The 17,985-nt window shown below is 38.7% G+C and overlaps 2 protein-coding genes across 2 annotated transcripts; one reads left to right on the forward strand and one right to left on the reverse strand.

Moving 5' to 3' along the window:
• The first annotated feature begins 5,791 nt into the window (after positions 1 to 5,791).
• On the forward strand, positions 5,792 to 7,795 carry LOC113705340 (H/ACA ribonucleoprotein complex subunit 3-like protein). Its single transcript, XM_027227155.2, has 4 exons — positions 5,792 to 5,948; positions 6,137 to 6,215; positions 6,884 to 6,926; positions 7,553 to 7,795. Exons 2-4 carry the CDS (start codon positions 6,162 to 6,164, stop codon positions 7,648 to 7,650), a joined length of 195 nt encoding a protein of 64 aa, XP_027082956.1. The 5' UTR covers positions 5,792 to 5,948; positions 6,137 to 6,161; the 3' UTR covers positions 7,651 to 7,795.
• Positions 7,796 to 8,596: 801 nt separating this feature from the next.
• Positions 8,597 to 17,867, reverse strand: LOC113707487 (trafficking protein particle complex II-specific subunit 120 homolog). The gene is made up of 10 exons (XM_027229843.2): positions 17,451 to 17,867; positions 17,082 to 17,288; positions 16,756 to 16,938; positions 16,083 to 16,192; positions 14,787 to 14,846; positions 13,550 to 13,835; positions 12,199 to 12,494; positions 10,754 to 11,631; positions 9,425 to 10,381; positions 8,597 to 9,088 (listed from the first exon to the last, which is right to left on the reverse strand). Exons 1-10 carry the CDS (start codon positions 17,865 to 17,867, stop codon positions 8,868 to 8,870), a joined length of 3,615 nt encoding a protein of 1,204 aa, XP_027085644.1. The 3' UTR covers positions 8,597 to 8,867.
• Positions 17,868 to 17,985: the final 118 nt, after the last annotated feature.

Here is a 17,985-nt window from a genome sequence, read left to right on the forward strand (position 1 = left end):
TCACTAGTCTCTCTCTAAATTTTGAAATTTACACTAGTATCTTTTGATATTAATTATCTTGTAATATTTAAATTAAATGAATGACTAAAAAGAGATGTTAGGAGAAAGTAGGTAATATGATTACATCATTAGCCCTCATCTACTTATTTAATTAATTTAATATCAAGTCACACATTAAGGAAAAGCACTGCATTTTATTGTTTATCATTTGAGATCAAATCCCATATAGCATCAAAAAATAGTATATCATTTTATATTTTTCAGTTAATATAATATCCAAATTACTCTTTTGAGTTACATACTTATTGTCAAACATGATCAACAACAAACAATCAAAAAATTTGCAGCCAAAATTTTATAGAGGACAAACTTTAAAATCATAAATATTTTTGCCAATACATTAAAGTTAGTTGTTGGGATTTTTATGGTATTAAAGTTCACCGTTTGTAATATGTTGGTTATAATTTTTTTTTTGATTCTTTGTTGTGACCATGTTTCATAATGGGTTTGTGACTGAAAAGAACAATTTAGGTTTTACATTAAGTAAAATCTAACCAATGATATACTATTTTTTATATCACATGTGATTTAATTTCTGATGATAAACATTAAATTCTAGCATTTTTAAAAATGTTTGGGCATGTATTAGATCAATTAAACAATTTAGTAGATAAGGAACAATGGCGGAACTCTCTTTTTCCAGTATCATTTTTTTAATTGTTGATTGAATCTAGATGTTACAAAATAATAAATCTGCCAAAAGAGATTAGTGTAATTTTTAAAATCTGGAGGAAAGCCAACAAAATAGTCAGAAATCTCAAGAGAAGCTTAAAAAATTATGTGTATTCTTTCCAAAAACCAAGACAATCCATTTACTACTACTAGGTAGAAGTCATCGAGCTCAAATCTTTTTCTTCTTCTTTAACACTTCATTTTCCATTCAAATCATTTTTTATTCTTTTTTTTTTTTGTGTTGTTGTCTCCAATACATGCTACTTTACTAATGATGTCCTTTTCCTTTAATGAATTTGTCAAATTTCTCCATTCAAATATATATTATTATTTCCCCATTGTTTCACGTAGCACGCCTTATCATTTCGATCAACTCCCCAAACTCAGACGTGATCTAAGGTTGCGTATATCTCTTAGCTTTTCACTGTCATGATCATTTGGCCCCCCACTTATTTCATAACCATACTGCCCTCTGCAATTGATTCTTCTGTCTACTTGGGTTCCATTGGAGTGTTATAGCAATTCCAACAACATTTGATGTAAATTCCATCGGAGTGTAACTTTGGAGTAATCGTCAATTAGTTAAATAAGTTGATAAAATTCACGTACATATTACTTGTACTTTTTTTTTTTTCTGATGAAATGGGTGTCCGAGTCAATTCTTATGAGGCCCGACTAATTCCATTCTGACCTGAGTGGAGAGGCTCCATCCCCGAACGCGTTAATAGCGAGACTCGAACCCTGTTGCCAAGAAGGTCGCCATATCCTAAAGAGGGGAAACGAACCGCTCGAACTACCCTGCAGAGGCACGTACATATTACTTGTACGAGTTGACAAAATTCACAAACTTATTGTACCACCGTTCCATACCAATTGTTATGAGAAGTATATAATTGGATCGAATGGGACGGGACTTCGAGCACGGGTCCTGGATCCCTACCAAACCAAATGAACCCTAGCATTCTAATACCTTGCCAGAGTTTTGACCAATTTCTAGATATTTGAAATAAGGATTAATCTTTTTTATACTGATAATATATACACTATCAGCGCTGGATGAAATGATAACTTTGCAAAATTTTTAAATTTAAAATTTAATTTTTGCACATATACAATGAATTCAACAACAATAATAATATATGCACTGTCAGTGTGCATAAGATATACTCAATAAATATGATTTAGAATAATGGCTATAATATTTTTTTATGATATAATTTATGTGAGATAAAAAGATAATTAAAAAATAAAAATATGTTTTAAAAATTATATGCATTTGTGATATAAGCAAATAAGTTTTGACCAAATTTATTTAGCTATTTATTTATGTTTTCAAAAAATTATCACATCAAAAAAAGGCAGGCATCTTGTGTAGTCAGCAAAGTAGTAACGTGTTTCATTGGGATCAGTAAAATCTAGAAAGTCCTGGGTTTTAAAAATTAGCGACTGATGGTGGAGTTGGTTGACCACATTTGTCAAAACGAAACTGGATAACGTCGCCCCCTTCTCCGCCACTCGCGGAGGAGGACAGTGACGCACGCGCGGAGAGGGGAGGGCAAGCGGAGGTAGAGCGCCGTAGAGGCAGACGCAGAGGCAGTAGTGTGAAGGTGAGGGGTAAAGATATTTAATGCGGTGGCGGGACCATCTTAAAAGCACGCGGCAGCGACATAGCCAATGAGGAGGTAGCAAGTGGAGGGACGGCAGGGGATGGACGGAGGAAGGACCACCTAAGAATGTTGACTTTTGTGGTCCGGACCGCTCCGCCTGGTGCTGTTGCTGTTGCTGTTGCTGTTGCTGTTGCTGTTGAGGCACTGGAATTGGCGGGCAAAAGGCAAAAGCAAGCCAACAGCCACAGCAGGATATTAAATGCTGGCTATTAGTAATAATAATACGGCGTTGGGACCGACTAAGCCCGAACGAGCATTTCTGGTGTTGGGGTGGGGACCGGGACACGCCCAGTTGCTTGTCCGGAGTCTGTCTGGAGAGGGAAGTGAACGAACGGGCGACTTTCAACTCAATCCACTAATCCTTCTTATAAACTGCCATACCATGTACATATAATATGCTACTCTTGAATACTAGTAGTTGTACACCACACTACATACGTTGTACTAATTCACTCACTATAAATTGTGAGTATTTTTATTTTATATTTTGCCGACGAAAATGTTGCTAATTTTTTTTTTCTAATTTATTGTTGATAAGGCACGATCCTTAGATATCCATGTAGTTGTTTGCATCACAAATTACGCGACGTCCATCCTAGCTCATTTAACTAATTTTGGGTCATTTTGAGTATCTTATTGAAATCAAAACTATATATGATCACCTGCTAACTACCAATAAGGAGGAGTAACACGCAGAGCAAGGCTAATTAGCAGGAGGGTTGGTCATAGTTATTAGACCTGATTCAGAACTTAACTTAAAGAATTTGTTACTTAATTACTTTAATTAGCAATTTAATTCGAACTTATGACTGATTCATCGAATTGACCGGTTCAACCACCAGCCGAGGAGGAGGAGGCAGGTTTTAACGATTTATAATCCAACTGCCAATTAATGGTGTACGTACGTGGGCCTGAGGAGGGGAAAAAGAATAAACTCCAGGTATACATATGAAAAACGGTACCCTCTCCTACCTACCTACCTATTATGGGTCTTTAAATAATCAAAATAATAATGTTGTTGTAAGTAAATGGTCCCCTCCTAACTGCTGTATTAATTTACACCTTCTCTGCCGTCAGCGGCTCCACAGTCCACACCCACCCAATCCCACCATTGCCACCAATTACCAATCCGAAGCCTTACCCATTTTGAATCTTGATTGCCTTTCGCCGCTTCCTCCTCCACCACTGCTTCTCCCATCAATTTTTTTGACCTGGCTCTTGAAACCAAAACACTTTAAATAACACATGCTACTATATAACTAATTAAAACCACTCCGTGAAATTTTTGTGTTGTCAATTTGGGTACCTGACACTACTAATTAACCGAGTTGAATTAACCTAGTCAAGCATCGACAATTCTGTAGCATTACAAAATTTGTCTCCGACCCATCCAGAAATGTGAATAGTACACTAGTACTTCAGTTTTTTACCTACTTCATCAGGCCAAAAATGTCTCCATCCCGTCGGAGAATGGAACCCTTATGCTCAAGGAAGGCGGCCGGTCCACAGTACGCAAAATTATGCGCACGTAAACTTCATCCAATTGATCCCTTTTTTTTTTTTTTTTTTTTGTCAATACGATATATATATAATTATTCTATGTTACGGGGAGGAGAGGACCTGAAGAGGTCAGGAGGAAATCGGAGGGGACTGAACCTCAAGTATGCACTCGTCTGGAAGAGATCACATTTTTGGGACCAATGGTAGGAGACTGGGTTTGATTTCCTGACCTCCCACCCCATCAACTTTGATGATGGCCATTGAGCTAAGAGCTGAGTGGTTCTTCATCCAAATTGATCAAAACCCAATATTAGCTCAAACTCGGCGAGTGGAACGAATCAAAAAAAAAAAAATTTTTGAGTAAATTTTATATATATTGACGATGTATACATCATCACCATTTGATTCATGATATATATGTAAAAGTTAAATTTTAAATTCAAATTTTTGCATAATTATCATTCATCCATCTAACGTTGACAGTGTATATATTATCAGTATAGGAAAGATTAATTCAAAAAAATTTAAAATTAAACTTGTGTGAGTGTGTGTTTGGATTGGAAGAAAAAAAAAGGACGAAGGTGCGGATTGGACGGAATTTACAGCCCGCACGCCGCACTAGACCACTACAGTAAGTACGCTCGGCTGTTTTGCACTCTCCGTGGAGTGCAATTTGCACGTAGTTTCCTCCCCTTTCGGCCTCAAAATTAGGCTTTCTTCTTCTTCTTCTTCTTCATGGACCACAGCTGCACTTATTATACGCTCATCCTCTCCCTCTCACTCTCAATTTCATTCATGGACCACAATTCCACTGCCTTTTGTCTTTCTTTCCCATACATTTGTAGGTATACATACATACGTAACTACTCTCAGTTGGATATGATTATGGGGATTGTTATTCGATCCCATTCTAGCCATTACTCGTTGATGTTACCCTTTTTTATATATGTATAGGATTCTCAACCTTTTAATTACGTGAACTAGACAAAAAAATTTTGTCATCTTTATTCCATTTGTTGTCACTCTTTTTTTCTTTTGTCAAATCTTTTCATTCTAAGCAAGTACTAAAAAAAAAAAAAAAAAAAAGGTTGAGGGGGGGGAGTTGTGACCGACAAGCACGAGACTGTGAGCAGCAATTATGTACTGTAATTCTTCGGTAAATAAGGAACTTTTAGTTTTGGCCGACACGAGAACAAGTTAAGACACCTCAGGCTCGGGATTACGCACGGCGGTTGTTTTGTAATGGAGTATGGACTCATTGAATAGCGATAATGTAGACATGTTGCGCAATGATTGAGTTCATCGAATTCGAGTTTCGACCGCATAACCTCGTGAACGCTCGGATTCTCGTCATGAACTCATTAGACAGAGAAAGTCTTGTTAGATAGAGAAACGGTGGACATATTACGATTATGATTGGCGACGGGCACAAAAATTGATTACTTCTTCACCAAATCGAAAACAAAAAATATATATATATTGGAAAAATGAAAGAGGCATTATTAATTGTTGGTGAAAACTAGCGAAATGTCAAACAAGAAGGTGTGGAAATCCTTTACTAGCTAGCAAGGTCAGGTCTCGTGGAAGAAAAGATCTTTTGAAACTGCCCAATAAGAGGAGAAGAGGGGGTCGGTGTTGGTGGAGTTTGGTTTAGGGGAAAAATATCTGGCGAAAGGAACTAATGAAATGGTCAAATTGAGCAGTGGGAGAAGGCTAAATTAAAAATTGTGGCTCGGACATAATAAAACAATGTACTCCTTTCTCGAATTGGACTCCTTTCTCGAGAGCTGAGCAGTGCTGGTTGCAAGTAGTGAATAGAAGTCCATTTTATAAAAGCAAAATTGGGCTTTAGAAAATTTGTAAAAGCCCAATTCGACATTGTTTAACCCACGCTCCCCGCCCAATAATGCAAAGAAAAGAAAACCCCAGTTGCATCCTTCTTCTCTCCCGTCTCTGCTCCAATACGTATCCAAAATCCTCCTTAAAACCCTAAGCCGAGTGATACTGCTAGTGCTGAAAAGAACAACCGTCTCTCTCTCTCTCTCTCTGGTAAAAACTCGGAAGAGTAGCCCCTCCTCTCTTCACGCTCAATTTTCTTTTCTGTTTCTTCTAAATTTGTGGTTTACGTTATTTTATTATGAGGAGTAAAATTTTTTTTTTTTTTTTTATGGACTCAGCAATTGAACGATGTTATTAAGAATTGCGTAATTTGTTTTTTGTTTTTGTTGAATGGGCAGGTACTTACGTACGCGGGATAGCGAGATGTTTCTGCAGTTCTATATCAATGAAAATGGGGACAAAGTTTACACAACAAAGGTTCCTCTTTTTTTTTTTTTTTTTTTTTTTTTTTGTCCTCTCGCCATCTCTCTCTCTCTCTGAGAATGAACGAATGAATTAATGAAATCACACCTTTTTTTATTTGTTGTTAGGTTATCACTACTAGATTTAGCTGAATTTTTATTAGCATTTGTTTATTTATTTGGGTGTCTTGCGAAGGGAAACTTACTCCGATGAAACGATATATGTACATGGGCGGCCGGCCGGGCTATTGCTCCGATGCATTTTTATTAGTATTTGTTGTAAGGTTTTCCCTTGTTGAGCGAGCTGCTGCGGCCCATTGCTAGATTCTTTAGACATGATATGGGGGGATTAAGGGTCAACTGCTTTTTTCTTCTCGTAACCAGGTAGTACTAGAGTAATCCACCTCGTGCGACCTACCCTTTTTTTTTTTTGACTCTTTGATACAATACGATTGCTGCATGGTTTAGCGCATTCATTCAAAGCTTCCAAGTCTGCTTGCCGTCTATCCTTGACTCTATCCTTCCTTCCTTGTAAGCCCATTTCTAATTGGCTTTTATGCAAAGCTACCAGCTCCACTGCATGTCCATTTTGCTTTCCTGTAGCTAGAAGAATGTGGTCCTTCCTTCATTTCTACGGTTGTCCATTGTTATTCTTTTGTTAACTTTGAACCGCTTTCCGTGCAGAAAGAATCTCCCGTAGGTGCCATCACACTATCTGCTCACCCTGGTAATTCGTTTTCAGCACTTTTTTTTTTTTTTTGGCTTTAACCTATGTCTCCAATTGCCTTTTTATTTTGTACTAGTAAATCTGAGCCAGAAAAGATTGCTTTCTTAGCTTAATTGATTTGAGATGCCTTGATGAAACTGTCTGTGTTTGTCTGCAGCATGACCTTATTTTTTTCCCCAAATCTTTTATAGTTTCATTCTAAGAGAACCAAGTTAATTGTATTCTCTGTTTTGAGCAGTATCCAGCAAAATCAAATGGTCGTGCATTGATTGCTTTCATGTGTGATTTGGTGGCGATGTGTTATCGATGGAAATGGATGCTGATTCTATTTGATGCATATTGCTGACTTTAAACCTGTTTCGCATTAATTTGTCTATTCAAATTGATATATCTGGGAAAAGAAGATTATTGAATCTCTCTCTCCCCCCCCCCTCTCTCCCTCTCAGTACTTTCTCTAGATGCCGACATGGAAGCATACATGTTTCTTTTGTTGTGATGAGTTTCGTCATGCTACTTTTTTGCGCTACCATGATCTTTTTGAATATCTATGGAGCATAATATAGCTCCTCTCCCCACCCCCACGCCCCAAAAAAAAAAAAAAAAAACTAATTGATTTCAACATGCAGCTCGTTTCTCTCCGGATGATAAATACTCAAGGCAGAGGGTGCTTCTGAAGAAGCGTTTTGGTTTGCTGCCAACCCAAAAGCCCCCACCGAAATACTAGAGTTCTCTGTTCTCCCAAGATGCTAGAGCTTTTTCTCGTAGCATCACGAGACTTGTATGTCCTATTATTAGTAGCTAGTTCTAGTCTTGATGTATTGTACACTTGTTGATGAGTTATCTATGCAACTGTCTTGAGTTTGCCTAAATCTTTATTGAACTCGTTATTGATCTATGACTTTGTATTCTCTTGATGTTCGTACCTTTGAGTGGGATCTGTTCTCAACAAATGTGTAATTAAAGTAGCCATAGTTCCTAATATCGTGTCGCTTTCTTGCAGTTTATTCAACCAAACCAACAAATGTGTTATTGATCTAATAGCCTTTTCAAGTCCTGAATATTTTCTATGGTAATATCTATTGGCTTATTAGCGATCAATTGGAGTAGTTCATTTCTGATAAGCTCTGCTCAAATGAGAGGCCCCCAAATGTACTTTGTTGGGCTAGCTTTAGGTAGCTAAATTAGGCAAACATGCGTCAAAAAAAAAAAGAAAAAGAAAAAAGGAATGCTTATATCCCGATCAAGGAACTCCTAAAAAACCAAAGTGGGCGCCTACAGGGGAGGCCGTAAATCGTAATTGTGAACTCGATCCTTCATCAACCACAAACCCAAAAACTCCGAAAGAAAAGGTGTAATAGGGACTCGATCGTAGGTAAAAACATCCCTGCAATCATCTCTTCGATATCTTTACTGGGGCTGGCATTGATCAATTCTTTTAAAAAAAATTTTTCCCCAGCAGGAAAGAAATAGAACTTAAGATGTGGGAGGAACAAAGGGATTTGAATCCAAAACCTTAAATCCCTGAAAGCCTCAACATAAGCCACTAGACCAATGCCTCATTGGCCGGCATTGGTCAATTCACCAAAACATTAATAAAATGAATTTCCACCAGCTATCCCTCCCAGGTTGATTCGTGCATATATTTCACTATTTCAGTATAAGACCATAGATGTCTGTCACTCTGCTGACTAAAAGATGTATTTGATCCGTGAAATCAGGAATAAACCATATGTGGACAACTTCGCAAGGCAATCTGTGCCACGTTCTCGAGATGAATTTTTTACAAGCATCGTACAATCCTAAGCTCCTAACAAGCTTCATGACAGGATATGAATAATGACACGAAGCAACATCAGTCAAGAAAATGCAAAGAGATGACAATGATCATAATGTAACCCAGATGCTTCAAATTTATGGAGGTGAAGTCCGGAAAAACAAATATTACACAGTTCCACTAACTTGCAAATGAAATGGGGCCCCCCGACAGAAAATTGGCTCGTCATGTGTGTTGCTTTTTGCTCGAGCTCTGAGGATTTCATTAGCATCCTCAATCACAGCAGCAGCTAACAAAGTGTATTCACCAGGGACCAGGAAATACAGGGAGAAGGAATGCTTTACTTCCTGAAGTGGCGGAACCTCCATATTAATGCTGCTCAAGACACCTGACAAACAAGATGAATCAGAACCCCCCCCCCCAAAAAAAAAAAAAAAACTTTTCTCAGCACCAATATGTTTCATCCATCTAATGGCATGTTAGATGAAGCTTTCCTTGTTTGCACAGCAAAGGCAGTATCAAACAAAAAGAAGCTAAAGGTGAAAGATATCCATTTTGACATTATTCCACTGGAATTCGAGGGAAAACATACTAAAACCTATCAATTTGATGTCGTTCAACCGAAATTCACAAGGCCCAATACACATGACATCTAAAAATAAACCAGATAAGATATTTCAATAATTGTAACAAACGTATAAAATATGAAGATCCAGAACAACACCTGTCCATAAGACGGTTGCCTTCTCGCCTTCAAAGCAGTTCTGACCAGCTACATCTCTGCAGGTGATGTTAAGACTTATTCCAACCATTTCTTTAGTATTGTTGCGTACCAACACTTCCATTGGAGTCATATCATGAGCAACAACAGTACTGTTACATACAGCAGAATGCGGTTGTGCATCACATGTCTCAGTAGAATCAAGTTTGACTCTGTGGTCCACATTATCTTTAGCAAGCCGAAAGCCAAAGGTAAGTGGATCAGGTAACAGCACATCCATGACAGATGACTGAAGAGCAGTCTGCATGGCATCCTTGATATTTAGTTCTCCCGAGCTGTTCCGTCCAGATTGCCATCTGACCTTGATTCTGGAAATTAAAGTTTTGATTGTTGCACTAAGTTCAGCCTTGGTATTTTTCTCTGAGAAGCTTGAATTTCTGCTAGTGGCACTTCCATTCACGTGGGAGTCCTTAACAAGGAATGCACCATCAAGAACAGGTAACTTGAAATGTTCCAGAGGTATTAGAACTCTAGCAGTGTAATCCCGGTCAATCCTTGTTTTAGGATAATCAAATTCAGTGCCACTAGAGTCAAGAGAACTATCATTACTGTTAGAGTTCTCCAGCTGGACCGAGACACCAATCTCGAAAACAACATCAGTCGGATTAGATAACTCCAATTCAAGGAAGCGGAGCCCCCAACTTCCCCTGAAAGGGTCAATTTTCATGAAACTATCAGCCTTTCTTTCAGAGCCTGTAGCTTCCTTTGTAGAGTTACTTTGCAACTGGACCACTTTTGGATGGCTGTCACCAACATGAGCCGGAATTTCCATAGACAGCAAGCGTGCCTTAATGAAGGACATGCCCTGTAATACACAGATGTTCAAGGGGATAACCAACCGTCTACCAGGGGGCAGAGCAGATGCATCTTCTGGTGCCTCTCCAGGATTTGTCAGGGGCCCTGACAACAGAAACAGACAATTAAAAATGCTAAAAACATTTGTATGCAATGGCTGAGACATAAAGTTTGACTGCGTTTCTAGAGGGGAAAGGTAAAGAGCTTCCATACTGATAATGGCTGAAGCCAAGCACCATTATGAGGTCAAGGACAAGGATGAGATTCAGATACTTACATACATGATTTGACAGGTAAAGGTGATTAAACTTTTTTTTTAAATTACAAAAGCTACTCAGCAAGACAGTTATGTACACAACAGTTCCATCACCATCGATCCCTACATTTTCCTCAAGGTAACTGCTTGTGCATTCCTTTACATGGGTCATGATAACTTTGAAATATATGATAGAGGATCACCAACAGATAGAAGGATACCTGAATAATGGATGAGTAACATCGGGCTGCTCCTATCCTTCACTTGCCTTCCAGTACCACTAGATATATTCTTGCCAACAGCAGGATCGGTATCCACCGAGCTTAGCTGCCAGGCTTTCAAGGTTATCGGTATAGTAACTTGTGCACCAGGTTTCAAAGGAAGGGAAGACTGCAAGGTTTCATAAGAAATTGATATCACAGAGTCCTGGTTTTTTCCAGATAACGAGATGTGTGCCTGCTCAACTGTGACTGTGCCGGCATTTGCCAAACTAATGCATACATCACGAATCTCACCTTCATATAAAGTGACGGCGCCATCGCCTCCAACAACATGTGAAATGAGCAATGGAAGAGGAGGTGCCACAGAAACAGCTGGAAAGGCAACATTTTTCAACTTGGCAGAGCCACAGCAGCGAAATGGATCAGACAGCACCAGTCCTTGTGCTGCTCCAAGGAGCAGATTATCCACATCCTTGAAGAAATGTTCAGTGATAACACCAAAACAATGAACAATGCATCCAGGAATACTCACTGGACCAACTTTAGTAGGAATTCCTGATAAAGTTATAACCTTTGATGAATTAGATGGGAGGTCGACACTGATTGGGAAAGCGTCAAAGTTTTGGGAATGCACTGAGAGATATATGCTGTCAACAACCACATCAAAACCACATGGATTTGCCAATTCGACAAACACCTGCACGGGTTCCCCAACAACCCACACAAGCTCCTGCTTGCTACTTTGATTTGGTTCTCCTTTGCTAAACGGTGTATAAATAAAAGGCCCCGAAGGAGCAGATCCTGCCCACCAATCCTCCCTTGCAGGATTGCGTTTTACAATGTCCATTTGTGAAGGATGAAGAGGAAAAGAGTGCAACCTAAAACAATTCAAGCACAAAAGCACAAAAAGTTCAGTGCATCTTTTAACAGATGAAAAGGACTACGACGCAAAAGCAAAAGATTGATCCTTTTGTAGACGATAAAAGATCCTAGTCTAAGAAGAATTACGTCCAAACTTTACGCTGCATTTCTTACGCTCTAAGACACTCACATGACTAAGAATACCAATTTATAGATTGATTTTAAGGAGAGAGAACAGATTTTAAGGGGCACAGCATACACAAATAGGGCAATGTCGAAACAAAATGTAAGTCGGAACAAATTATCAGATCTTAATACACAGATCTGAAAGCAAATCCAATAGCCAAGATACTCTTGTACTTCACTTCATCTGATTCTATACACAGCTTTTACACTTTAAGCTAGGCCTTTTGGAACTCAGGACCTCTTTGCTTTGTGCATGTTAAACGAGAGACCAAGCTTTTACCTACATAATATGCTTTATGGGTTAAAAAGCAATATATTCAGGACCTTAGGTTTCAATCCAGGACCTCACCGGAGGCTATCATAGCAGAATTAGAGAAACATGTTTCTGGCAGCTATACCTTATGAAAGGTAAGGCAGGGTCAGCACATCGAGTACCAGATGGGAGCCTTTCTGCTGAACTTGCAAGTGCACTTGCCAGACCATTTTGACCAGCTGGTGTAATGAGAGGATAATATGATCTGAGTAAACGTGCAGCTGCACTCCATGCTGCAAGAGGATCACCAGCTCGTACAGCTGATAAAAGTATTTCTCTTAATACAACCATCTGAAGAGTACTCCATTGAGATTCAAAAAGTGATACTACCCAATTCTGATGTACTTTCCCTACATTGTGGGGAGCTGGACTCGTTTCATTCTGCAAAAAGCAAACAAGGGGAAACCAAATGTTTTGGTGAGAAATCACATTTGACAATTGAGAAGATTTAATAAATACATTAACTGGACTGTAATTCTGCTTTCAAAATTTTTGCACAAAGACAATAATGTACATGTAGCTCAAAATTCCTGTATATCATATGTTGATTCAGTCCAACAATTCAATTACTCTGGGAATAGAAGAATCATTTTGACTACTCCTTTTGAACTCAGGGGGAAAGCATGATGCTTAAAGAGCATTGGAGAAAGATATCAAGAATATGGCAAGGGAAAAGAGATGACAGAGGACTGATCAGCCCCAGAAGAAGATCGGGAAAATAAAATTATTGATCTTATTGAGTTCATACATAAAATGCAATAGATATGATAAATGCAGATTTAAGTGGTTTCAAAGAGTGATCACATTGCAGACAAGGAGTTTAGCTATCATTAGTGGGGACATGAGAAGTGTTGGATTTACAGAAAATAGATTAAGAAGAGAAACAGCACAACCGTTCAGGCATACTAACTAAAGAAGCTTGATGATCAAAGTAGCTGACATCCCCATCTACTGCAACAGAATATTAAGCTTGCATCAAATATGTTATTTTTAGATTTTAAAGTTAGTAATCTTGAAGAGTTTTTCCCACATGTTCTCATAATTTTTTCACACAAAAAAACAGGTAGTTTTCTCTCTCAACTTTAACAAATATGTTAGTGATCTTGCAATGGAAATTTTATCATCATATAAGACATAGATGCAATGCTAAGATCAAAGAGGAACACAAACGTCTACATGTTTTTCTTTCACGTTCTCAAGTAAGAGAATGATCCAAAGTTCCCAAAAGTGCAATTTTTATGGTCATTCTCCAAGGCATAATTCACCCTGGCTGGAATTTATCAATAGTGCAAAGGTTTTAGCAATTATATCATAAGCCCTTCACCAAGTTCCTATTTGCTCTTAAGTATAATCCAGAATCATCATATTGAGCAAGATGTTGCTCAAACATCTAAGCATCATCAGTTTGCAAGCATAAAATGAAATTATCAACTTACTTTTGAACTTGTGTTTTCAATGGATGCTCTACTTTGAACACGGTATGCTTTGGTTGTCATAGCCAACACTTGCATGGCACTAATAGCAGCAAATCTGTTTTCCTGCTGCAAATATAACTGAGCCACCTGCCTGGAGAAAAAGGCAGCTTTCCGGTGATAACCAAGGGCACCAAAAAGCCGAGCTATTTCAACATACAGTATCAGTCTGTCACTAGCATCAATCAAAGATTTTCCTCCATCTGCTGCAGTTGTCAATAAATCCACCACATCCTTGGCAAGCTCCTGCCTGTTCAAAGAGCAAGAAAGAGAAATTACATAAGAAACCTCATTCAGACAGAGAGATCACCAAATATTGATTGGCGTAATAGGACAACACTGAGCTTGTCCTAACGTGTGTAGCTGAATTTGACAATGGGAAAAAGTAGAAAGCAATAATTAAATTTGCTTCATATGACTCAGTTTCAGAGTAATGAACAACTGCCCACAAGATCAGACTCAAAAGGCGTCATCAATACAAAATGAGGATTTTTTTGGATGAGTGGAAGCATGAGGTGAAAGTTATATGAGAACTCAATTGACATCTTATAAACAAAATACAAATAAATGTCGAACAGGGAACAGAGTACGGGAGTTACTGTCTACCTAAATAAACAAGGAATATCAGTTGGATATAATCTAGATGCCCTGGTCCCAAAGTGAACAAGCTTCAAAAGCATATCCAAATTGTCTGAATAGATCATTCAAAAAGTGGGAGTATAGGGCCATGAGGGCAAAATACATTTCACTACTCAATCCTCAATTCAAGCCTACCAAAGTAATGCAGCAATCACCTTATCCTTTATCCTCTTAGGGAATCAAAGATACAGCATTGTAAAGTGGAAATGAAACCTATGGGTTAATTTTTTCCATTTATATATTTATTCTGATTCAATAGAAGTAGTTAATGATGGCCTAACTACTCGGATCAGGGAGCTATTTTGGTAGGGTAGCAAGAAAATAGATTAATCAAGGAAGAGTTGTACACTTTCAATCTTTTGTAAGCAAATCTTGAAGTTTCAAGAAAAAAATTCAAGACTAAAGAAGAAAAATCATGGAGAAATTATCTCCCCTACACAGCATAGCAAGATGATACTGCTTACGCATTTCATGTTTTTTTATGTCCAAAAGAATGCATATGACATAAATCATGAGAAACTCCAGTATTTATCACAAAACTCAAGAATTTGATAAGACTTACCTGCAGAGGAATCTTGCCAGCTTCAGTGTAGCCTCAAGTTCAAAGCTTAAGGGAGAAACCCTGCATATAGAAAAATTATTATCATGACTCCCTTATACAGATAAAAAATGGATATCAGACAGCAATTAGACTCCAGAATAACATTTTTGGCCTTCTAGACAGCAAGCAACATTAAGTCATAGCACATAATGTTCCCATCTTGAAGTAACATCACAGGTAAAGGGGGCTTTTATGCAGATCAGGAGCTAACCATAGCAGCAGCATGATTCGTTGCAGAAACTTGTGAAGACATTTTCTTTTCCTCAAATAAAAGCTAAGGTGGATTAACTTTTCAGAGTTTGTCTAACTGTTCAGGTCTAAAAAAAGTGGTAGTACAGAGAGATTGTGTTTTATGTAAGGTTTTGCTGAGGCGGACAACGAGCAACATTTTTAAGTATCAGCATAAAGTTGCATGACATCAATTTGCATTGGCCAAATAAACCTCAATTTTCGCTCTATTTCTCATTGATTCATGTAACCATTAAACCTCAATTTCGCCAAAAAGGTGTCATTCATGTTTTGTGAATTTTAACCCCAATTCAATCCGACACAAAATCAATAAGTACCTACTCACATCTGGGTCTAATCTACCATGGAAATACCTAACCACTCACCAAAGAAACAAACAAAACAAAGAAAGACAAAACTACCCAGTCTGATGTTCCCCATTGTAGCAGCTTATCATTCATGTAGCCAGTATAATGTTGGCACAGGAATTTGCATTAAGGAGGGCAATCATTCGAATTCAAAAGGCAGCAAACTGAATCAAAATATAATCTTCCTTCCTCACCTTGTGAAGGTCAACAACTTTATGAGGTACAACTCTAGTCCCTAGTCATTTGGTTCGTGATACAGTAACCACTAACGTAGAGGTTCTTATATCCAAGCAACTGTATCCATACATCCACTGGCTAAACTTAAATATGCAGTCGCAACAAAGGCTGCAGAAGGAATTATATTCCAACTATGAATCATGTGTAGCCTCTCTTAGGTCTAGAATACAAATTGTCCGGTCTCCAATCCCATACATATCCCATTAATTCTTGGCGATAATCACTCTATTTATAATACACATCTAAGATGCCATTAATAATTCATTTCCCTTATTTTACGGAAGATATATCTCAGATTAAAGGGGGAAAAAAAGAGAAGATAGCGTCATGTCAAAGAAACCATAAGAAAAGGAAAGTGATAGTAGATAAACGAGAAGAACAGCTGTCTACATCGTTGACAAGAGACTAAGAAAAAGACAAATACCTCTGAGCATTTTCTTGGATAAACGATTTTCTGTAGTGCAAAATGACACTATTGTAACGATATTTCACTTCCTCCTCTAGAAGTGGATCCTTCTGGCCCATTCGGTCTATCTAATAAAAGAAAAAAAATGAAAGAAGATTGTATTCATGTGGACCAAAACCTTGTGAAAAGAACTATTGCAACACAACAGAAAACACCCAAACACTTTTAAAAGAATTTACAACTTATGGAGTTGAGAAACTAATGCACACGTATCACCTTCACAATCAACATATTTGGAGCTCTAAACTTGAATCCATTTCATTTTATGACCAGAAAACAGTAACTGAAAAATACTTAAAACTTTAAATGCCTTCTTAGCTTGAAGAATTGGATTAAAGAGGACTAGATTCTTAGGATTAAGACTCCCAGTATCATCAATCTCATGACCACAAGACTTTTCTCTAAACCATTTCCTATAACTGTTAGTGTCCACAATATAATCTCTGGTTTTGGGATCGACTGTTTCACTAAGAAAAGTACCACAAACATGACATTCCAAACTTGTCCTTCTTGGTTAATTTTCGAAGGCCGTGCAGCAGCCCAACATTTTAGTAACTCCTCTCAAGAAAAAGAAGCAGAGCAAACTGTGATAGCCATCATGAGCATTTGAGAAGATGACTGGTAGGCTCACCAGCAAAGCGCACACACTTCCCTCCATAGCTCCAGCATACCAGAAAAAATCCCCAGTCAACCTAGCAAGTTCCAGGGCAGTGGAATAATGAGCATTGGCGTCAACAGGTGAACCAGCCAATAAACAGTAATCTCCAATGGTTTTCTGAGCACGACCAAGTCGTCGTTTCTTTGCCTTGATCACCTGTAAATTAAAGAATCATGTAAAGACATGGGAAGGTGTAGCAGTAATCGAATGCAAAACGGATGAAAGAAATGCTAGCTAGTACTAGTACTAGTGTGCTGCTGCTGCTACTACAACAGTAGGACACCTAAAAGTGTAAAAACCTCCTCAGAGCTAAGAGTGGCTTGAGAATCTAAAGGGGTCTTCAAAATAGTTCCGCCAGATTCGGCTCGAAGAACCCATTTCTCAAATTCCATGAGCAAGGAAGCAGCAAGATCTTGCATCATAGTCAGGAGGTGGAGTTCCTGAGTTTGTGGATCGGCAGGGGGGAACAAAATCAGGTTAGTCCCCTTGTGACTCTCGTCCTCGAGCTGCAAAACAATGTCCATCCATTATTATTATTATTATTTTTTTTTTTTTGAGAAGTTGATCAAGGAAACCGGAGAGGAGTTCATTATGTGATTAGCATTAGAGTAGAAATATCTGAAGCATGTAGTTGTAGAAGAATAAAGCAGTAAGTGAGAAATGGGGACCTGAGAATCGCCGGGGGAGAAGGCGAAGCAGCGGTGAACGAGAGAAGAAGAGTAAGGCTTGGAGGCGGAGGCGAAGTGAAGGGCAAGGGAGTGGAGATCGGGGGAGGAAGGGCAGTGAGAGATGCCGATCACGGCGAGGATCTTGCGGTTGGATTGGAAGTCCTCCCAAGGGCTGGGAGGGGATCCAGCGAGAATGAACTTGAAGCGGAGGGAGGCGGAGGGGGAGTCCCAGGGCTGGTGGGAGAAAGGGGACTTTTGATGCTGGGTGTAGAAGGAGCTGATAGAGGAGAGGGAGACGGTGTGGTGGCGGAGGAGGAGGGAGGAGTAATGGCGGAAGAGGTGTGGGGGGATAGGTCCGATGGGGAGGACTGCTACTCGGATCATGCAGCTAGTCTCTATGCTCACATCCGGCTCCATTGAGAGATACTACTACAATTGTTTCTTTCTTTCTTTCTTTTTTTTTTTTGGTTTTTTCGGAGGGGAGGGAAAATCCCTGGCTTAGTTGTTTGGATTGCGGTCGGTGATATGCTGCCTC

This window comes from Coffea arabica, chromosome 8c (assembly GCF_036785885.1).
Source record: "Coffea arabica cultivar ET-39 chromosome 8c, Coffea Arabica ET-39 HiFi, whole genome shotgun sequence".
NCBI classification, from domain to species: domain Eukaryota; kingdom Viridiplantae; phylum Streptophyta; class Magnoliopsida; order Gentianales; family Rubiaceae; genus Coffea; species Coffea arabica.